At 42.3% G+C, this 23,081-nt stretch overlaps 1 protein-coding gene across 2 annotated transcripts in view; it reads left to right on the forward strand.

Moving 5' to 3' along the window:
* slc4a4a (solute carrier family 4 member 4a) overlaps window positions 1–22,768 on the forward strand; it is a 34,853-nt gene extending 12,085 nt beyond the window's left edge. The window contains exons 5-27 of one of the 2 annotated variants that reach the window (XM_029509593.1): window positions 4,826–4,961; window positions 6,847–7,007; window positions 8,649–8,828; window positions 11,463–11,539; window positions 13,899–14,056; window positions 14,412–14,499; window positions 14,832–14,986; window positions 15,501–15,611; window positions 15,699–15,873; window positions 15,952–16,085; window positions 16,501–16,775; window positions 16,922–16,992; window positions 17,075–17,260; window positions 17,339–17,452; window positions 17,654–17,815; window positions 18,165–18,343; window positions 18,879–18,951; window positions 19,125–19,193; window positions 19,289–19,462; window positions 19,652–19,810; window positions 20,103–20,196; window positions 20,668–20,747; window positions 21,051–22,768. In XM_029509593.1, the coding sequence (XP_029365453.1) occupies window positions 4,826–4,961; window positions 6,847–7,007; window positions 8,649–8,828; window positions 11,463–11,539; window positions 13,899–14,056; window positions 14,412–14,499; window positions 14,832–14,986; window positions 15,501–15,611; window positions 15,699–15,873; window positions 15,952–16,085; window positions 16,501–16,775; window positions 16,922–16,992; window positions 17,075–17,260; window positions 17,339–17,452; window positions 17,654–17,815; window positions 18,165–18,343; window positions 18,879–18,951; window positions 19,125–19,193; window positions 19,289–19,462; window positions 19,652–19,810; window positions 20,103–20,196; window positions 20,668–20,711 (2,975 nt within the window). In that variant the 3' untranslated portion in view covers window positions 20,712–20,747; window positions 21,051–22,768. The remainder of the gene's footprint in view (window positions 1–4,825; window positions 4,962–6,846; window positions 7,008–8,648; window positions 8,829–11,462; window positions 11,540–13,898; window positions 14,057–14,411; window positions 14,500–14,831; window positions 14,987–15,500; window positions 15,612–15,698; window positions 15,874–15,951; window positions 16,086–16,500; window positions 16,776–16,921; window positions 16,993–17,074; window positions 17,261–17,338; window positions 17,453–17,653; window positions 17,816–18,164; window positions 18,344–18,878; window positions 18,952–19,124; window positions 19,194–19,288; window positions 19,463–19,651; window positions 19,811–20,102; window positions 20,197–20,667; window positions 20,748–21,050) is intronic. The other variant, XM_029509592.1, reaches the window with a different exon arrangement.
* Window positions 22,769–23,081: the final 313 nt, after the last annotated feature.

The following is a 23,081-nucleotide window of genomic DNA, read 5'->3' on the forward strand; positions in this document are numbered from 1 at the left end:
GTCCGCTAACTGACGACTGGCAGTGTAGTATTCATAAATTACATGCCTGTTGGTTGTCAGGAACCAAAGTTATCAACACCTTTTGCTGAATATGAGAGTCAAGAGTTGGAAAAAAGCCCTTGTTCATATCTGGAATGTGTGGAAAAGCTAATGAGCTAGCACTCTGACCTTTCAACATCACAGGCGTTAGAATCTGAATGAAATAACTGCATTTTCTCAAGAATAATTTTCCATTTGGCTAAAAATCAGTTGTCAAAAGAGCAACTCTACCTTTTTTTAGGAAATATCTTGAAAACTTAAACTCAGATTAGAAACTGACAGGCATGCAGTGTCGCTAATGTCCTGCTGTTATTCGCTGCTCTCCTCTGTGTTACTCTCTCTGGGAAACAAGGCTGGCCCTCGGGGGAAGGCCCTTGTCTGTCATATGGACTGAAATCCTCTTGTTTGGTCAGATGGACACTGCAGGGACTGCGAGTCCGTCTTCTTGTTGCATATGTGTTCACTCCAGAGTTATTTGACCCCGACTCATTTTGATGTTTTTTTTTTTTTTAACCTCCTGGGATTTTCCCATCTTGTTCTACTAAAACCAAATGTTCTGTCATAGTGGATTACAAAGATTATTTAGAAACTTGGTTCTTGTGCAAGTGGGTTCAATTTCCCAAAGTCAGAGAGAACACGCTACAACTGCTCTGACGTATGATTATCATTTCTTTATTTATTTGAGCATACTTCTGATTACCTCAGGAGACAGAAGATGTTACTAAAATGTGTGCCTTCCCACCAAGACTCATTATTCTGGCCTTAAACAACATGGTTAGAGCAAGAATTCAGATTGTTCAAAAAGCAGCACCAAGGACTTAAAATTTTCTTTTACTGCTATGGCACGCTTACAACTGTAGAAATATGTGGAGCTTGAAACCAACAGACTGTTTTAGATATTATTCGCTGTCACAGGCAATAAAAATTTTGGTATAAAAGATCTGTGGTTGGTTGGATAAATGACTTAAATGATTGAAATGCCATTCTTATTACTTGACTTGTTTCTTTCTGCACAGTCTCCTGAGTTCATCCTCATTGATTTGTGCTTTGATTTAAAAAATAAAAAAAGTTTCCCACCCCCCCTTACGTCCGCAGCTTTATGCTACCCTTGTGTTCTTGTGTGTGTCACTGTGTGACTCAGAAAAAAACACAAACTTGACCTTGACCTTGCTGAGAAAATGTACAGAAAATGGCCTACAGACAGCAGGACAATCTTTCTGCCCAGCTGGTACGTGTTACATTCTCATCACAACCTGCTCACCTCAGCTATCACAACAAAATGCCAGAGCTCAATGGTCTGGCCATAAATACTGTGCTCTCAATGGATCACCCTCAGGGTGTCACTCTGCATTCAGCCCAATCCCTGATTGCTGCCTGTGTGCTAGCTGCCCTGCATACTGAATGTCAGACTTTGTGGAGAGGAAAACATTTCCTGTTTTCTCTGTGATCCTGTCTTCCTCTTCAACGAGCCGGCGAGCTGTCCAATTATCATTGCATGTACAGTCACAAACAATCATCCTGCTATTAGATCCCATGTAGCCTTTTACTGTGCAGAGTTTTTCAAAAAGGTTAGAGGGTATGGAAGGTATTTGTGTAGGATGCATGTCAAGAGTGGGACTAAACAGGCCTTTGGTGGCAGTCACACTAAGCTTTCTACTGGGCAGCGGGCATTCTTCCTCCATCCCCTATCCCATGAGCCTCTGCTGCTGGGACAAAGTCCTCTTTGTATGCCCATGGCTCTTGGCTAGAGCACACAGCTTTGAAATTGTGTTTGAACGATGGGATTTTCATTTCTATCCCTCTTTTTCGTGCTTGCTCTCACCCCTCTTTGCTTTCACTCTGCACTGAGTCTCACCCTCCCTTTCCTCCTCACCCATCTTCCCGACTCTCTCTTAGCAACTGCATGAGTGGGACAGTATTGCACTGACACCAGCACTGTGCTTGTAATCAGCATTCATCTTTATTTATGCTGGCCAAGTATTTTGAGCTCCAGGTTTATAAAAAATGTTTTTAAAGTTTTGAACATGCAGTTGACTGTCCTGCTCATATTTACATATTGTTATTTCTTTACCACTGACTGTCTGCAGATTTAAAGGGACAGAGCCGTGGATGCTCACTGTGAGCCCAAGTTATCGAGGCTTTGACCCTCTCCTTGCACTGCTGCCTATTGTTTCCATGCAATTTAGGCCATATAGGTATTTAAAGCTTGTTTTAACTGTTTACTGTAATCTGGGTAAATTCCTGTGAATATAACTGTCAGCTGAATTTGTGAAATGTACATGTGAATTATTCTACCTAAGGTGTCATTAAACAGGTTGCAGTGACTTAAGCTAGTTGCAGCTTGTAGAAGTGTGTGTCTGTGCCAGCAGACAGTTTATCCTCTACCTAGTAATCTGACAGATGCTTGTCTGGCTCGTACCTGCTGCTGTTGTTATTGTGCTTCAGGAAAAAAACAAAACAAAACACAATTAGGTGAAACCTCAGGCATTCATTTCCTCTGCAGTCTTACCATCAGTGGACTGACTGAATGACACAGGTGATGTGGTTTAGAGTGGACAGCGATTATTGTCCATCATCTCAGATTCAGGTTTATTTCTTTCACTCTAACTTTAATAAAGTCTGATTAAAATGTTATCAATGATACAAAATAATCTAAAATCAAACCATTACTTAGGCTTAGGTCTGTGTCCACACATTTTACATTTGTTAAAAAAAAAAAAAGATTCTTCTAAATATCTGTATTTTTGGGAAAAAGTTTATTAAATTTTAACACAGTGAGTATCTACAGTCAATAAATGGAGTTATAGTATTAGCAAACTGTTACGTAATCACATCAGGCAGCTTAGCTGTTGTCGATCAAACACACAACACTGTACATATGTTGTATCTCTACTCTTGTATGGACTCTGCATTCCTCAAACCAACACAACTATGTGCCCATATTATTGAGTAAACTTAACCTTGGGCCCACATTAACCCTTTAAAAAGTTTGGAAAAAATAAGGATCAGAGAAAATATCCTTACTGAGCTGTATCATGTCTCTGGTCGAATAACACAACATAGAAAGTGTTTCCACTTAACTTAACAGTTGGTATGTTGTGATTGGAAAAAAAGATTCCGGGACATTATAGTTTTATTTATCATCATATTTTAAAGTAAGATACATATGAATGTCTATTTCTGACACATTTCTTATTATTTTTGTTATATTTTCATACTCATCACATTATATTCAGTGTAAATGCCCATTTAAAGGAATTACAAAACTTAAAAGGAGAAATAGATTTCCAGCAGCTTCAAAATGTTTTGTTATTGTTAAGTTGCATTGAATCACAGTTTATGTTGTTAGAGTGGAGCAGAATAAAAAGATCTTTCATTCAGGTAAGTTGACAGTCTTTACAGGTTCAGTGATACAGGGAAGCAGATTCTCACATCACATCATCACCTGATGATTTAACTACTGTTTTCATCCAAACACAATAGGCAGGTTTAAAAGAAGGGTTCACTTCCAATCCAACCTTTAATTAAAGTTTACCTGATTAACATTAAGTACTGAGAGAAGACGTTTAAAATTTAAAGCACGAAGTCATCTTTGTGTGACAGTTGATGTCTGTGGCATCTGTCTGGGAGTCAGTTCTGCCTGTTTGGACGAGATGAAAACGAACTGAGTAACGTCCAGTCAGAGTTGTGCCTTGTACATTATGCAGCATCCTTGTGACCGGCGTGGCTCCTTTGTAGTGTGATGCCAAAGTCACTTTCGCCTTAAAATCTTTCAAGACAAGACATTTTGAAAAAAAGAAAAACAAGTTGAGGTACACGCAGTTACATAAATAATAAACTGCCTCTAACTGTGGATTTCAAATTAATCTCCATCATGCAGCACATGCATGCAAGATCAGCAGTTCGCTGTTGAGATGCTATTTTATTTATGTCATCTTTTCTTTAAATCGTGTTGTGGCTTGATGTGCCACGTTTTTTTGTTTTTATTTTGTTAATGACATAATTGCATGAAATAGTTGCATTGGCAGGCTTTAAAAAGGGAGCGGATGCCTTTGTTTGTTCTCTGTCATCGTTGGAACGAGGTATCCTGATGTCAACATGCTTGAATAACGCTGAAAAGTATTATTTATATTTCAGTCCTGTTGAAATTCAGCTTGGAGTGTTTCGTGTCGCTCTATAAATATTCAAATGAGAATACAAGGGGAAGGAAAGCCAAGCTTCTGCTAAAGAATAGGCCAGTTTGCAAACCATTTCCTAATTGTTAATGAGGGGCTCCAGGGTAGCCTGCCAAGGCTGGAGGGCCAATGGCGAAGGCCTGTTTGAACAGTGAAGAGTTGGCGGGGGGGGCAGAGAGGGAGAAGGGGCTAGCTGTGGGGACACTGTCAATGAGGGGACCCCTAAACCCCATCAGCCCCCTCCTACCTGGTTCACAGTGCTGGAGCAAGCAGCTGAGCAGGCTGTCACTTCCACCCGAGACTTTAACGAAGGTCTAGCTGCTGCTTTGGGACCCTGGTGAGCTGTCTGAGGAGCAGACCCTGGGTCAGTTCATTTGGAGAGTTGTTCCCTGAGTTTTTAAAGATGTCTAACAACAACAATAACCAAGAGGAAAAGGAAGAGGACCCGGAGGAGAAAGGAGAAGAGGTCATGGTGAAAATCCCACCACCTCCACCTCCTCCTGAGGTCACCGCAAAGAGCCCAGCTGAGGAGAGGAAGCCGGTGCCCAGACCGCTGCCCAATGGGCACCACTGCCAGCCTGTGAACCGTAGTATTTTTCCTTTCTCCACAGTCTCACCGGCAGCTGAGAGGATCCGCTTCATCCTGGGAGAGGACGACGATGGACCGGCACCTCCGCAACTCTTCACCGAGTTGGATGAGCTTCTGTCGGTGGATGGACAGGAGATGGAGTGGAAGGAAACAGCCAGGTAAGAACCTCTGCCTTGGACCTTAGTATTTCAGATACCCACCGGGAGTCTTGGGGAGAAACAATCTGAACAGAAAACTGTAAACTTCCTCTCCCTGAGGACTTCACAGCTTTCTGCTTTGTGGCCCACCAATATGATATGACTGGTCATACATCCAGGGGCGCTGTCTCAGGGGGAACTGGATCCTGGGGCTGCTGTTTGATTTATTTATTTAACCTCTGACCAAAAAGCTGCACGCTGGTCCAACGTTGTTCCTCTTTCTTTTTACTTTAAGCATTTTTTTTTTTTTTTAACAGTTTTGTCCAATACTTTATTGGAGGTATAAAATAAACTCTCTCACATTGAGATTCATGTCACGTATTGGGAGGCATCAGACCTCAATTTAAATGGATTAAATTAAATTAAAGTGCATCATGATATTCAACACTGAATGTGGAAATTATGTTTCTCATGATGTCATGTGAACTGTGTAGAAAAATACCTGGTTGTCATAAACAGAATGAACCAGCTGGGATGGTTTCCAAGGTTCAGCTAATTTCAGGGTCGAATTCATCATCAGTCCCTCAGTATAGAAACATTATGGAGTGTATGGACAGTGGTGGTGCAACATTTTCCCTCTCACGCGCAGTTTGCTGCAGTTTTAAACTGCACAAACAAGAAACCAACACATGACGATCAGAGAGGTTAAATAGGTTAAATAGAGCTGCTGCTATTTTATACATTTAAAATTTTTAGCCTTAACATTGCTCGACAAAATGAAACAGTCTTGACTCTATAGTGTCAAATGTATTATTCCTCAAGTAACTGCAGAGATTAACGCACAGTGCAATGTTTCATCAAGGGGACTCAGGGGGCTCAAAATGAATAAAAGATCTCAGAAGTGCTGGGCAGAGCTGGCTGCACGCCAAGTGAAAGTTTGGCAGCCAAATAAAACAACTGCTCAGTACCAGTTCACTTTCTCATCCCTCTGATAAATGCAGGGGGGGGGGGCGATTAAAGAAATACTTAAAGATGTAGATGCATGTGAAAAATGTATCGGGAAGCATTCAAATTCCCACAAAAGCCTGATCAACAAAGTTGGTGTCCATCTGCCAATCAGATGTTCATCAGGCTGCACTTTTACCGAATTAATGTGCCAAATATTTTAAAGATCATCCAGAGGACACTGTTACATAATTTGATGTTATTGTGTGAGGTACTGTGCAGCTTGTGATGCAGCTTTGTATTTGTCCACTTGAAAATAATAAGTACAGTTACACCGTAATTCTAAAATTAAAGTAAAAAAACTATACATCCGTTTGTTTATATCTGTTGAAGCAACTTCCAAAACCAGGATAAATAAATGAAAAAAAGTTCAATGGTTGGGCTTCATTCTGTAAAAGCCAAATTTAGGTATTAAGGCTACGTGTAGGTATTGATTCCAAAAATGAACTCCAAAATTTATGAAAAGTCCAAAATCCACATCTCTGAGTGCACAGGGATTTTTTTTTTTGTGATGATGTTGGAGTTTGATTGTTCTCTTTCAAAAGGCACGTATGTTTTTCTCCCTCCATGAAGTATCCGTTAGATGATACGCAGCTGTCTGGGATATTAGGATTGAATTGATTAAATTGTGAGTTGCCTAAATCCTCAAAAGCCAATTATGTTGGATCAAGCTGAATCTACTCCTAATAGGTAACTTGTGTGCTTGAAAACAAGCCTTTTCCTGCTCTGTGCACACGCCAGTCTTGCATAATTTCAGCATTTGGTAGATACTTTAATGATTTTCTATGTATTTACGTTCAATAAATATTTGTCTGAGATAATTGCCAAGCTGCTGTGCTGTTATTGTCCGTTTCAGAGTCAGCTGAATTACATTTTTTCTCCCCTTTTTGTCCGCCTTCAGGTGGATCAAGTTTGAAGAGAAGGTAGAGAAAGGTGGTGAAAGGTGGAGCAAACCCCACGTGGCCACGCTGTCTTTACACAGCCTGTTTGAACTGCGCACGTGCATCGAGAAAGGCACCATCATGCTGGACATGGAGGCTTCCACTCTGCCTCAGGTTGTTGGTAAGTTCACCTCAGGTTACACGACAACAAGCTCCCATTGCAGTGTATGACAAGCCATAAATGTGCCTTTGATGCTGGAAACTGACTGAAGTCTGCCTTTGTTCTTTATAATAATTAAAATGTATGTCCGTACTTCTGGATCACACGCTTCCAGTGATGTAACTTCATTCACGCTGGCTGAACGGTGACCTCTCACCTAAATCAAGTGTTTTATCACCCAAAAAGCAATTAAACTTGGTGATCATGTTTTTTCTTCAGATGCTTTCATTTTGCCGTCTGCTCATTTTATTTTTTTAAGAAACGCCGTCCTGCCCTCTGAATAGATTAATCCATATATGGTCACATATACGCATATATCAACCAACTAAGAGTTATGAGTTTAATTTTGTAGGAGACAGTTTGACGCAAAAGCAAACGAAAGAGGGAAGTATTATGATTTAATGACAGAAATGCATTGTGGGTGTTTTTACTGTCAGTGTTCTTTGTCTGCTTTCACACACTAACACTGATGAGGGGCAGCGTCTTCCAGCCTGTGATACAAGACCCCGTCTGCCACTTTGATTTGCTCTGCTCTGTGATGTAGAAGCAGCAGAGCTGGTCTGCAGGGCTGCGTGCAGGTTTATGGATTGCTGCACAGCTTTCACACAAAGACCCTGAGATTTATTTTATTCCTTCCCCCTCTTTCATTTTCAAAAGTATGAAAAAGGCCAGAGCTCCGGGCTGTACTGTACTTTATGTTGGAACACTGCTGGACTCCGACAGTAGTTTGTAAATGCCAACACAAAAACTTCCTAATTTGAGGACAGCGAGCCCTTTTCAGTAGCTCCGAGTTGATCACGTCTCTCTCTCTCCTCCCATCTCATGCTTTTGTCTGCATGAAGGAGCAGGAGGAAGAGTTACCACTTGGAGTGATTAATGTGAAGTAATTGACTGTGCTGCATGGGCTGCACAGGCTGAGCCGTATAGCTGGGCCTCTTACTTTGAGGCCACCCAACTTGACTGATGGACCATTAACAGCACTACCCCTCCACAAGAAGAGAAACTCCCCGAGGCTGCTATCCGTCAGCATTCAGGCTCCTGACCCTCTTTTTAAAAATAGGCTAGACCTTTTGATTGAGCCATTTCATGATGCCACGAAGCCTCTCATACAGGGGCATTACAGTCTGCGAGGCACTAATTGAGTCCTTAGAAGTATGAGGAGACTTTTTGTGGTAACTTGGTTTATTTACTTTGAGTGGAGCTTTTAGGAAAAGCTGAACAGAAATGAAAAGTAAACCCAAAATGAAAACAACATGAAACTACAGCAGAGATTACTTTTACAAATAGGCCCAAAAGTAAATGTAATCTTTTTATTGGTGTATTTTTACCATATGGGATGATTTCAGGTTTTCGTGGTTTAAATATATTTCATGTGCTTAGTTGACAGAGTTTATTCCATCAACATATTAGCTTTTAGCTTTTTGAATGTTGGTCAGAGTAAATAAGCAAATTTAAGGCATGAGTTTGGGTTCTGATAGCTCATTAATAAAAGCAACAAAAGTAATGCTATGTGTCAAAGACAGAAAATTATCTGGAAGTGGGCTTTTAATTCGATGTTCAACTGTGGGAGAAAAACTCACCTCTTCTCCTCTTCACCTTCAGAGCTGATCACTGACAACCAGATAGAGATCGGGCAGCTGAAGCCGGAGCTGAAGGACAAAGTGATGTACACGTTGCTACGGAAACATCGCCACCAAACCAAGAAGTCCAACCTGCGCTCTTTGGCCGACATCGGCAAGACGGTCTCCAGTGCAAGTAGGCTGTTTTCCAACCAGGAAAACGGTAATACTGATGCCAGTTTGGTGCAGTCTTCTTTTTTGGTTATTGATCTGGGGAAGAAAAAAAAAAAAAAGGACAACAAAAAACTAAATAAATAAACTTGTCTTCAGTTTTAAATTACATTTAGTCTCCTCAACTTAACAGCTGAGGTGTATAATGACTTCTAAGGGGAAGTGAAAATGCCAAAGTGGACAATAAAGGAGTCCTCTTCAGAGATGCTGACAAACTTTTTTTTTTTTTTTTTTTAAAGACCTCTTCAGAAATATCAAATCTGAAGCTCTTTATTGAAGCTACTTTTGTGCTACCTCTTTCTCTCTGTATCTATTTGATTAGTGAAACTAAAGTTTCCCATCTTTCCTTTTGCTAATTAAAAACAAAACCTTTAATATTCCCATTGAATGATGTTGCACTTTTGCATTGATCAGATATCATTAATCCAAACTGGCCAGCACCTGTAAGCAGGAGCTAATTCCAAACTGAGCTGAGCTGGACGTTTCAACACTTTGGCCGTTTTATGATTATATGATTACTGGCCTTGGACTTTTCTCACCAGCGTCATAAAATCAGGCACAGAGTATTTTGATAATAAATGACCAAAGGAGAGAAAATCATTCACAGCATCTCTGAATCTGATTAATATCTGTTCAAATGATTCTCACCTCATTAACTTTTCATCTCACTGCAGTGATGTGCCACGTATGGAGGGCTGTTACTCCACATAAAGGCTGAACTGTCACTTTGCTTGTGTGAACCAAATTCAAATTTGTGCAGAAAATGCACCAAAGTAACACAATAAAATTGGTTTAATTGGACATTTCAGGAGGATTTTAGTCACTTTATGAAGTTGTTTAATCTCCATCTGGTGTGTCTCACTGAAATGAATCCTGCTAATGAAATGAAGAAGTCATGAATATTTGTCGAGACTAATGAGCTGCAAGTGAAATCCTCATTAAACTGCAGCGAACAGAATAATTAACCAGTCTCTGACGCAGCGAGATCAAAAGTGAAGTTTCAGACAGTGCTGAACGCACACGGATATCTAATGATGTTAACGTGTGTGTTCGAGTTCTTTGATTCTAACACATCAATATTTAACAGTGTTGACAATGTAATTAATCTGTTCCCGACCGTGGGTCTTTGGAAAGTGAAGTTATTTATGACCTGCTATTACGTTTCTGAATCTGAGCTACGACTTTATCAAAAGAAAAAAAAAAAAAAAAAGTCCTTGTGTTTGTGATTTGGCGTTATTGCAGTTGTCAAATTATAAAATCAGCACATTAAAGCCAGTCTCTTATCTAAATCACATTCCTGAGATCAAAAGCTTTGCTGATAATCATTAATTGATTCACAAGGATTCAGTACGTCTACCGTCTTATTAAAACAAAGTTCGTCGGTCCATTGACCCACGGCCGCCTCATTCATCCATTTGTCTTCACAGCTAAATGATCCAATCATGTGTTACAGATCTTCAACAGCCACTTCACTTCTTTTCTTCTAACAAATTTAATGCTTTGGCTCATTGGGCTTGTCTGTCAACATCATTTTTCACCCTTTCTCTGCTTCCCTGGACTGCGTTTGATAACCTGCTGCTGCTGCTGCTGCTACTAAAAGCTCGTAGTCCTCTTGAGAATTCTCTGACTTGCCTGTCGGGCCGCATTTCAATGGAGGACTTGCAGACCCAAAGGAGTACCAGCATGGACTGGCTTAGTAAGTTCACTGCACCGGGTCTACGTTCACACTGCAGCCTGATGTTTGAAATAGAAACAGAACCGATCGCAGTGAGTTTTTAAAAAGACGAATATAATACCATGTTCTTCAGTTGTCCTACAACCTCCATATGATGATGCTAAGTGAGCCGATCTCCCAACAAATGTGTATTTTTATTCAGTGTTTATAGTCCATCTGCTCCATGTGACCCAAACAGAAGATCAGATACAGTCACCGATATTTGTCACACGGGAGTGAAACAGTCACAACTGGAAACGTTTCAGCTGCAGTTTGAACGTAGTTGTGACTAAAAGCGTAGCTTTTTTTTTTTTTTCATAGTCCAAAATCTAGCTGATTTTTAAACTTCGAGTTGCAGTATATCAATATTTTGTTTTCCCAGTAGTATCAATACATTCCTTCCCTGCCAATTTGAGTTTTATACATTTGGATTTTCCAGCCGTTCGGCTAAAACTTTTTTTTTTTAATCTTCAGTTTTATCGTTTTTGCTGGCTGCATCATACTGACAAGCATGTTATTACCTGCAGATGTTCTGAAAAGCTACAGTGGCACCAGAATTTGCTTTCTCCCAAAGATACCCCCTCTTATCTGAGTGAAGTCCGGTCAAGCCCCTGAGCAGAGCGTCGACGGCACGTTAACGACATATTTTATCAAATGAATAAAAGAGTGTTTTAGCACCAAGAGTTCCTGGAGATCTTTGACAGCAGACGTGAAGTGAAGCTTTTCAGCAGGTTCAGTGTGAGCGTTGCGTGGGCTGATCCTGCTTCTGTCAGTCGTGGTTTGCATGAGTTTTGAAGGTGTCTGTCTGGGCCACTGTCTTTTCTTCGGGTCTCTGCCGTGCTGCTCTCTACTCAGTCTTTACATCCAGGTGAAGGTGAAGCTGCTCTAACTGCGACTGCTGTGTTCTAACAGATAGTCCCACCACAACTCACCGGAACTTGACCTCCAGCAGCCTCAACGACATTTCTGACAAACCGGAAAAAGACCAGGTGAGTCAACCTGATGATTTTACTGTAGTCGAGCTTCTGTCAGCAGCTGTGCTTATTTTGTAGTTTTATGGTTCCCAGTCGCCGTTGGCGGTCGAGAGTTAGTCCACTCTGACTTAGACAATCTTTACAGATCCCTAAAACGAAATCCTTCATCAACCCAGGTGACGTCGATGCTCAAGTAGATTTGAATCACTCACTGCACAATCTGTTATTCAAAAACCGACTACAAGGGTTAATTTGTCAGGCGCAACTGTGACAAATCATTTAACAGCTACACAAACTGACATTTGTCACAATACAAACTGGACTAAACCACAACGACAGGAAGGCAGCGTGGCTTTGTGAGCGTGAACTTGTTAGCCTGATGTGGCTGCAGGAACCAGTCAGAGCAGACTGAGGCTGACAGCTGAACTGTGTAAAGTACATTGTTCCTCACAGTGTCGTCAGCACACAGCCTGCTGCAGCCAAGTCTGTAAAACTATATCCAAACTAAAATGGAGATGTGGAAATGATGAGAGAAAAAGGGAAAGGTCAACTTTCCAACACACAGCGTCACACCCAGAGGAGGATTTCAGTCTTTCCCCACTGAGTGTTTATTATATTCTGACCTCTCCTCTCCTTTCTGGTGTTTGTATCACACGCACTTTATTACGTCTTATCTGCCCCATTCACAGACCTCCTTTAATACTTTCCGTGTAGATCTGATATGAAATCTGTCAGCACTGTGCTCTACCAGCATGAATGGGCTGATTTCAGTATAACTACAATCTAAAGCAGCAGAAATGTGTTCCAGTGGCCTCATCTGAGTCCCCCGAGCAGAGAATTAGGTCAAACTAACCAGATAGAGCAGCACAGACACAACCGGACAGGAAGCAGGTTTCCTCCTCGCCCACTCATCGTTTTTCTTCACTTCATGCCTCGCCACTTTAATCTTGGTGACAAATTAGATTAGAAGGTAAGTAATTAATTATTTAGATACTAAGAATTAGCACAAACTTAATGTTGCTGTACTGAATCTGTAACATACAGAAAAGTGGAGACCTCCCATTCCAGAAATCACACCTGAAACTGACACCATTTAGAGGCAGCAGCTTTTGGCTTTATGGTCAAAGAAGAAGAAGTATTTCCTGTGAATGTGTGGCTCATACAGGTTTTAGGAGAAACTGGGGAAAGACCAGATTGAGGTCTCCTGTCGGTGGCTCCTGAGGGCCCTGGGCTGGATTAATGGTGATCGGACACAGGACAGCGTGGGCAGCTATGCAGGTTTAACCTCTTGACTCAATCATTTACAGACAAACTGTTGGCCGGGACTGCTCAGCAGCCTCTGATTGGATCAGTTACAAGTTTATGGGATTTGAATTCCACAGCTGAACTCACAGTTCACCTACATTTCAGATGCTTTTACGATATTTCATTTGTACCGCTGTAAAATCAAAAGTCTCATTAAATTTGTGACTGAACTTAATTTCAGGTTTGGAGTTAATTAGTCGATCAGTGAGTCCGTTTCTCAGAGTTGACAGGCCACAGCCGTCCTATGGAGTCCTATAGAGTGTCACCAGCTGTCTTAGTAAATGTTTCTCTTTTGAGTTAATATATAACACAGCAGTTTTTTCCATGATATTCTTATCTACGTTTTTATGATTCTTTGTCTTTGAAGTTTTATTTACTAATGATCTCAACCTGCCCCAAGCATGCCACCGTTTTATCAAAGGGTATAAATGTGTGATGACACATAATGTGATTGAAAGCGCACGATAAGATCTACATGGCTGGACTCGCACTGATCTGTGTGGCTTTTTAGTGAAGAATGTCAGTTAAGCGATTGTGAAACTTGAAATTCTGTAATGTGACGTTTAGAGGGTTAGCAGTCCAGCTGATGAGTCTACAACAAGCAGTTTTTAACCCTCAGTTGTGTAGATCACAGGTAACAGTGTTCAGTTTAACTTCTGGAATTATTTTATGTCATTAAATGGATCTTCACACACAAAACACATCAAAAGTAGCCCCTGTTCTGGGAAATCAAATATTCATTCATAGTTCAGAGATTTAAATGCCAAAATGCGCCTTTTAATCCTGATCTCTGTTATCTGGAACACTGGGACAGCAGCTTTAAATAGACTCAGCCACAACTGGAGCATTTTAATATGTTTCAGAGGTAAAATGGTGACGCTCAGCGGGGCTCTGGTCTCCATCTCTTCAGAGACAATGGGAGCCTCCTGGATTGGTATTTCAGCTGAAGGGGACTGTCTTGTTTTGACAAAGGTTTTTCGATTTAGTGTGTTCACTGTGCAGGACAGCTTGCTGGTGTGAACTTAACATTTAATGGCTCCTCCTGTTTTCTTGTCTTTTGTACTTGCAGCTGAAGAACAAGTTCATGAAGAAGTTGCCGAGAGACGCGGAGGCCTCCAACGTGCTGGTGGGGGAGGTGGACTTCCTGGACGCTCCGTTCGTGGCGTTTGTTCGTCTGCAGCAAGCGGTGATGCTCGGAGCGCTGACGGAGGTTCCTGTTCCAACAAGGTGGCTGAGATTTAGCTTTCATTCGTCCGGGAGAAAATCTGACTGAAGCTGCCTGACATTTATATTTCTGTTCTGTTAAAAAAACCTCTACTGCACACATTATGGCCATACACAGTTCAAATAACAGGCTTGGAATGTTTTATGGTCGCTCAAAGAAGTTGTGAACTAATAAACCTACAGCTGAGAAATATGCAGCTCAAACTGTGAATCCTTTCACAGATACAATAATTCTTCAAAGTTTAGCGTTTTAGTGCGAAAATGCTGATTTATTTAAAAAAAGGAAGGTATACATTAACTCATCATCTGTCTTATGAAGTTTGTTGTTTAGATTAACATCATTTGTTTTCCTTTACAGGTTTTTGTTCATCTTGCTTGGACCCAAAGGCAAAGCCAAGTCGTACCACGAGATTGGCAGAGCGATCGCCACGCTGATGTCAGATGAGGTTAGACTGGCTTTAATAATTAATACACAACCTCATGTTGGACTCACATGAACTGATTCAGCACTTTGTCGCGATGCTTATCTGTTCATGTGGGGAAAGTAAGAACCGTGCAAAGATGAGTCAAGGTTGTTGTAAATGATGGATTAACGTGTATTTTAAATTATTTTCTCAATCAAGTGAGCGGGAAAGTGTCCTGTAAACTGTAAATATAGGGGCCCATTAAAAGAGAATTGAATTGATGCTTCACTGGCGCCTCACTTTCTGCCCCTCAGATCTGATATTCCTGTTCCCTCTTTCACTCGAATGCCTCGTCCCCTCTCCTGTCCGTCCAGGTCTTTCATGACATCGCGTATAAAGCCAAGGACAGACAGGACCTGCTGGCCGGTATCGAAGAGTTCCTGGATGAGGTGATTGTGCTTCCTCCTGGAGAATGGGACCCCACCATCAGGATAGAGCCTCCCAAATCCCTCCCCTCCTCTGACAAAAGGTCCGTCTGGAGTCCTCTAAATGTGTGAATTTATGTCTCCTTTCTTTGTCCACATCAAAAATAGGGAGAGTGCCTGAAGGAAACTTCACATACAGAGACTTCCTGTTCGTGATCTTATCTGAAACTACAAGTGTTCAGTGATTTGACAAGTACCTGGGGCTGTATGTTTGGCCTGATAGTCATTTATTAAACCCGTTTCTACACACACATTTAATGTGTGTGAGTGTGTGTGTGTGACGCCTCAAAGGAAACACATCATCACAGTGAGAGTTGTTCAGGAACAACTGTGTGGTTAAACAGTGCATTAAACATGTAGGACACTTCAGATTGGAGCCTGCCGGAGATGCTGTGTGAGCAGGAACTAAGTTACAGAAGAGCAGGAGCTGCAGAATCACCGAAGTGCATGAAGGTGTTCAATTATGGAAGAGCAGCAGCTGGTTTTACGGAGGAGTAACAAAAAATAAAGGCGAGCAGAAGAGCTGCTGGCTTTGAACAGATGTGCTGGTTGTTTCAGGAAAAACATGTATGCAGGAGGGGACTCTCAGATGAACGGGGGCATGCCTCATGATGGAGGTCACGGTGGGGGGGGGCACGCTGTCGGGGAGGAGCTGCAGAAGACCGGAAGGTACCAAATCAGCAGCAAATACACTTTTTTACATTTGTCCGCTTTGTGTAATAACACAACACACGTGGCTCTGGTCTCTGGTTTCAGGTTCTGCGGCGGTCTCATTCTTGACATCAAAAGAAAAGCGCCTTTCTTCATCAGTGACTTCACAGATGCATTTCACATTCAGGCCCTGTCGGCCATCTTGTTTATTTACCTGGGGACTGTGACAAACGCCATCACCTTCGGTGGGCTGCTGGGGGACGCTACCGAAAACATGCAGGTCAGTTTGAGGTGTGAAGCTGTGACCTTCGGTCCAGCGTGCAGCGCCTTTGCTCTGAATAATCTGCTGTGTGTTCAGGGAGTGCTGGAGAGTTTTCTGGGCACGGCCATCGCAGGGGGGGTCTTCTGTCTGCTGGCTGGTCAGCCTCTCACCATCCTCAGCAGCACCGGTCCTGTTCTGGTGTTTGAACGGCTGCTCTTCAACTTCAGCAGGTTCGTTCTGCAGCTCAGATCGTTTTCTTCTCAAAGAGCATCTTATCGTACTGAACCTTGATGTTTGTGTGCCCACCTGGAGTCCAGGGCGTAAAGGAGGTAACAGCAAACTGGGCGAAACAGATTTAGAAAAGATTTTTACCATCAAATGTAAAACTACTGGGAACCAAACGCATCACTTCCAAACCTAGAAACTCAAACTGTGTAGCTCAAAGCGAAATATTAAAATGAAATACTGTTTTTTTTTTTTTTTTTTTATTTGCTCGTGAAAACGTGGTAGACAGCCGATATTGGAATAAAAATGTAAAATAAATGTAACGTGAGTATCCTGATGTCACGATAGGAAATTAGTCATTAAACGTTGTGGCTGTTGTTTGTCTGGAGGTTCGTAATGTTCCTGATGTGCTCTTTACAGAGACAACAGCTTCGACTACCTGGAGTTCCGGCTGTGGATCGGTCTGTGGTCGGCGTTCTTCTGCCTGGTGCTGGTGGCCACTGACGCCAGCTTCTTGGTCCAGTACTTCACTCGGTTCACGGAGGAGGGCTTCTCCTGCCTCATCAGCTTCATCTTCATCTACGACGCCTTCAAAAAGATGCTGAAGCTGGCCCACCACTACCCCATCAACTCTGACTTCAAGATGGACGACATCACGCAGTACGATTGCCTCTGTATGGCCCCTGCTGTTCTGGGTGAGCGGCCCGTTACTGCTGCAGAACTACCGCCGGTTCGATGTTCAGTTTGATGTCATATTTAAACACCATCATTCAGGGAGGCCTGATCAGCTGAATACAGATACGAGTACGTGTGTTGAAAAAGTTGGTGCTTGTTTCTGCAGAGAACAGCACAGACATCATTGGTGATCCTTTAGAAGGTTCCTCAGTCTGGTTCTGGAACAACACCGACCTGGTGAGTGTTTCCTGCAGTGAGCTGGCTCCCTGACACAGCTGACCCGTCACCTGGATCACTAACTGCTGTTTCCTCCGTGCAGCCGATGAACGCCACGTGGTCGTCGCTCACGAAGTCGGAGTGCTTGAAGTACAAAGGGGAGCTGGTGGGGAAGTCCTGCGACTTCGTCCCCGACATCACCCTCATGTCCTTCATCCTGTTCTTCGGCACGTACACCTGCTCCATGTGTCTGAAGCAGTTCAAAACCAGCCCGTTCTTCCCCACCACAGTGAGTCGCCTGCAGACAGAACACATCAGGCGTCTGTGTGTTTCCCGCCTGTTCACGTGACGCCGTGTTTACTTTCAGGTGAGGAAACTCATCAGTGACTTCGCCATCATCCTCGCCATCCTCATCTTCTGTGGAGTCGACGTGCTCGTAGGAGTCGATACTCCCAAACTCATAGTGCCGGCTGAATTCAAGGTGAGTCCTGAAGCTCGCCAGGTTCAGACTCACATACAAATCAGAAGGAGCTGAAACCAGCGGCTGTTTCTTAAGGACACATTTAGGTTTTAAAGATGTAAAACTTCAAACGGACACCGTGAAAGACAGAAAGAGTTCCCTGTTTCTTTGTTTTTTCCTCTCGACTCATCTGTCTGCGTGCTTTGTGTTCTTCGCTCACAGCCAACAAGTCCTAAACGGAGCTGGTTTGTGCCCCCGTTCGGAGGAAACCCCTGGTGGGTCTACTTGGCGTCGGCTCTTCCTGCCCTGCTGGTCACCATCTTGGTCTTCATGGACCAGCAGATCACCGCTGTGATCGTCAACAGGAAGGAGCACAAGCTGAAGGTAAAGAAGAAATCCAGCAGTCTGTGCGGGACGCTGGAAGCCTTCACACTGTAGCTAAATACGGCCTCATTCCTCTCACGGGGGTGAGAGATGTTTCATGGGAGTGACTGAACACAGTTTAGCGCAAAAAGGAGCCGCTTGAAGTGTTCACAGTTTGAGCAACGATTTCTCTGATTTCTGGGCTGTGACGTAAAGGTTCGAGCGGCCATGAGTTGTTCTGTCACACTGTGAAGCTGTAACAGCCACAACGATCCTGTAATGTTGTTTTTCGCTCTGATATGACAAACTGTTTTCCAGAATGGAGAATCCTCTCGTGGCGTTTTTGACCCCGTTTGTTTTTCTGCCCCAGAAAGGGGCAGGTTACCACCTGGATCTGTTCTGGGTGGCCGTTCTGCTGGTGATCTGCTCCTTCATGGGCCTGCCGTGGTACGTGGCCGCCACCGTCATCTCCATCGCTCACATCGACAGTCTGAAGATGGAGACGGAAACGTCGGCTCCTGGAGAGCAGCCAAGGTTCCTGGGAGTGAGGTAAACCGTAAACCATCACGCTTTTACTCCAGAAACATTGAAAACGATGAAAAAAACACAACATAATATTTTCACTGTGTTAAAATAGATCGACAAAGCAGAGTTTATTTATGTTCTCAGTGTGCGGCGCCTGATGTTGATGAAGTACAACGATCTGATTTTGTGTTTTGAAACATTTATAAAGTAGATAATTTTTTTTACTCTTTGATTTCCTCCCATGTTGAAAATGTTAAGTCACTTCCATTAGATCTTACTCTTTAAAATAGTATTTTCATACATGTGGCAGGTTCTTGTTTTTCAGTTGTAGAGGCTGGTTGTTTGGTCCTCAGAGCCTCCTGATGAGTCAGCTGTAAGCTGAACCAACACAGACACCGACGTTTAACTTCCTGGAAATGTTGGCCTGTTTTTGAATGAGATTTGGCCAAAGGGCGGACATTTTAATTGTTCACTGCTTATTTTCTGCAGCTTAATTGTTATAAATGATTTCAGGCCGATTCTCACATTTTGTTCTTTTGATAATTGTTTTTTTTTTCAGAGAGCAGAGGGTCACTGGTGTGTTTGTGTTCATCCTGACAGGACTGTCTGTGTTCATGGCTCCTATTTTAAAGGTAATGGTCGTTTTGTCTGATGAGAAAAATGAACCAGTTTTAGGTTGTTTTCATTGCTGATACATTAACATCAGTTAATTTATCGTTGTGATTAAAAAAAATTATCTCGTTAAGCCAACAAGTCTTCGCTCCCACTTCCTCAAAATGCTAATCTGTATTTTTTTCCCCCCCAGTTCATCCCGATGCCCGTGCTGTACGGAGTCTTCCTGTACATGGGAGTCGCCTCTCTAAAAGGAGTGCAGGTGAATGCTTAAAAAAAAAAAAAAACAAAGTTATGTCGACATTTAAATTCAGTTTCTTCAGAAACATTAAAAGGCTCGTCCGTCTGTACCTGCAGTTCATGGATCGTCTCCAGCTGCTGCTGATGCCGCCCAAACACCAGCCGGACCTGATTTATCTGAGACACGTCCCCCTCAGGAAGGTCCACCTCTTCACCTTCCTCCAGGTCCTCTGCCTGGCTATGCTCTGGATCCTCAAGTCCACCGTGGCCGCCATCGTTTTCCCCGTCATGGTGAGGGACATCGACGTTCGCTCCACGTGGCTGCTATTTTTCAGACAGCAACAAAGCAGCAAGAAGTTTGAATCTCTCAAATTACAAAAACGTCAAATTAGATGAAAGTCTGTATCAGCAAAATCATAAAGCATGAAACATCCCAAACAAAGAGCAGCGCTGATATCCGTGTCCCTCTGCTGCTCTCAGATCCTCGCTCTGGTCGCCGTCAGGAAAGCCATGGACTACATGTTCTCCCAGCACGACCTCAGCTTCCTGGACGATGTGATCCCCGAGAAGGACAAGAAGAAGAAGGAGGACGAGAAGAAGAAGAAAAAACGCGGCAGCATAGACAGCGACGCCGAAGATGTAAGTTATGAGCTGATAGTTTTAGGAAGTCGTCCCCCCGGTCCTGCCTCAGCCCTCAGCCCCCCCCCCCCCACTCTGCTCTGAACATGTCGGTCTTCTTCACTCCGTGTTTTTAAACGTTTACAGCAGCTCAGATCAGAGTTTGAGCCTCGATAATGAATTCTGTTGGGTCTGATGGGAGCCGTCCCAGTGGTGTGTGTGTGTGTCTCAGTTAATCTGACATTAGCTCAGCCCTGGACGGGATCTGGTTGGTGGCGGTCCGGTCTCAGGATGTGTTTCCTCTCTCCAACAGTCTGACTATCCTTACAATGAGAATGTTCCCAGCATTAAGATCCCCATGGACATGATGGAGCAGGAGCCCTTCTTAGGTGCTAAGGCCTCCGACAGTGAGTAGACTCAGACCGCCTGCTGCGCTGGAGGGAACCCTCCTCCTCCTCCTCCTCCTCCTCCTCCTCACCCAGATGTTGATGCTGCATGTTCCTCTCTGTTACTAACATTCTTTTTTTGTTGTTTCTGAAATCATGCATGAACTTCACCTTTTTTCTGCCCTAATCTTTGTTTCTGAATTCACCTGTTGTTCACTTTCAGATCAAACTTATTTCAGCTTTATATAAAAGTGATGTCTAACTTTCTGAGCCTTTTTTTTTTTGTTTTACCTCCTGAATGTATAAAACCACTAACATTAGAACTAAATCATTGAATCAGCTCCAACGGACTTTATTACTGAACTGTCTTCAGGCAGCAGGTGGACGACACGTTTATGATTCCTCAAAACTTTTAGAAGAGACTTTGCTAAAGTTGAAACGCTGTGAGGTTGACCTCTGGTGACCTCTGGTGACCTCTGGTGTCTCCCACAGGAGAGAAGTCCCCTTCATTCCTTGAGAGACACACATCGTGCTGAGCAGCTCCGCTACTACCAGGCCAACTGCCTGTCCAGGTCAGATCTGTGTGTGTGTGTGTGTGTGTGTGTGTTTTGTGTGTTGTGTGTGGTGTGTGTCTGTGTGTGTGTGGACTGGAGGCTGATTCTTCTTCGTTCTCTCTGCAGGTGAGCTCAGGTCTGAACTTTAAAAGGGCCGCTCAGGTATTTAGCTTAGCTGCTGTTTCAGACGTACACAGAACGATCGTATCGATCCACGATGCCCAGCTGAGCTCAGTTTTTACGACGAGACGTTTTAGTTTTTCCCTGCAGCTCCTCCCTCCTTTAGAGGTTCAGCACTGTTGTTTTGTTTTTGTGTTTCAGCCCTGAGATGAGTGCGCTGAAGTCCGTGCCTCAGATTAGAATACAAATGGACCCAGACGACGACAACTCGTTCTACTGGAGCAGTCGAGGATCCGAGACGTCTCTGTAGACTCAACTCAAAATCTGCTTCCTGAGTTGAAGACTGAAGTGTGGAAAAAAAAAAAAAACAACAAACAGATTTTAACACAACAGGAAACGTCTTTTCTTCTCCACAGATTCGTCTAACTCCCGACTTCTCTTCTATGCAACATCCCACATATCAACAGTAAAATACAGCAGCTGTCTGACCCGCATGCCCCCCCATAAATATATATATATAAATACTATGTCAGATTGTTTTATATAAAATTTGAATTACTCTAATAACATTTTCCTGTAGCAGGAAAATTATGTTTATAGCTTCTACCTCCTGTTTTAGATAGAGACATGTTGATCAAGAGATTCTCTGTATTATAGCTCGTGAAGGAAATGTGTGCAGATAGATATTTTAATTAACAGTTAATTAACATCGCACATTTGAATGTGCAGACGAGATATTTTTATCACTTTTTGATGCTTCACCTTCTCTCTAATTTTCTGAGTCTTTCTTTTCTCACGTTCACGTTGAAACTTTTGTTACTTTAAATTAAATCAATGTTTTTGTTTTTTTTTTATGATTATGCTGTGTATGTTGGTAACCTGCTCGTGTCATTTTATTTTTTTCTTTATGGGTAGAAAACAGTTCAGTGATACAGAACTCATCCGATCAGCCAAACGAGTGAATATCAGATCATTATTCGTGCTTTACCGAAGTGACTTATAAGAAAACCCAACAGAACATTTTTAGCCCCCAAAAATCTGCTGTTTTTTTTTTTTAAAGTCTTCAGCCGTCTGCCGGTGAACTTAAACTGGTTAGTGTGTCTGGATCAGTTTTGATCTGCATGCTCTTATTTTTTAAAAGCAGCACAAATAATTTTTGCTGTAGTTTTCCAAATTAAACTGAACAATTAAAGGAAAAATGGAGAAATTCAAAACTTCATTTTGAAGTTGACATCTAAAGCTGAACCAGACAGTCAGAATCTGTCTGACTAAATAAACCTGAACTGTGACTTCAGGTTTCCCATCTGACAAACAAACGATAACAAAAGAAAGTTCAGCTCCAGAGACCCGACTTTGGTGTCCGCGCTCAGACAGGGACAGAAGGATGACAGTCGTTCTGATGGACTAAAGCGTTAAAACGCCGGCGTGGCTTCCTCTTCTTCTCTCCTCCTCCTCCCTTTTCTCTCTGGAGGTCAAACTGAAGCACTTTTTCATTTTTAGCGGCTCACATTAGATGAAAATGAAAGTAGAAAGAGAACGAGCCGCCTTCTTTCTCTGTAAATGGTGTACATAAAAGAAAATAGAAAAAGGCCTGTCGGCTCAAACCAAAACAGAACGACTTACTTTGAACCTTCTCCGGTCAGCACGTTTCCCTTTTTGTTTGTGTTTGTTTGATTCAGGCCATCAGTCCAATTCACTTTGTACAAGTATTATTATTATTATTTTTATTTTATTTTATTTTTTTCAGCCGTCAACAGCCGGACATAGAAACACGTGATTTAAAGTGATTTAATTTCTGGGTGGTTTGATGTTTCATACTGTGTCAGCATGTCGGACAAAAATGTGCAACATGAAATCAAAAACTTGTTAATGATGTTAATTATAGAACAGAATACTGCTACTGTTTTGTCTTGGGTTTTTTTTTTTTTTTTTCCTTTTCTGTTTTTTTGGATTAACTTTTTGTGACTTTTTAGAAAAAGGTGAAATTGTTTCTTTTAGAATTTATATTTTTCAAATGAAATGTAAATTGAAAATAAACAGAAATATCAGACGGGGACAGCGTCGCGTTTGTTCTTATCAGTTAGAAATGAGAACTTTTAAAATGTCCAAATATCTGAATCTAAACAATCGTTCCATTAAATCATCACATTTGCTGACAGCTGAAAGGAAATATTAGATTAATCATAAAAAGATTAAAAACAAACATTTGTTGTTTCAGCTTTACTGTTAATG

The sequence above is a fragment of the Echeneis naucrates genome, chromosome 9 (genome assembly GCF_900963305.1).
Source record: "Echeneis naucrates chromosome 9, fEcheNa1.1, whole genome shotgun sequence".
Lineage (NCBI taxonomy): Eukaryota > Metazoa > Chordata > Actinopteri > Carangiformes > Echeneidae > Echeneis > Echeneis naucrates.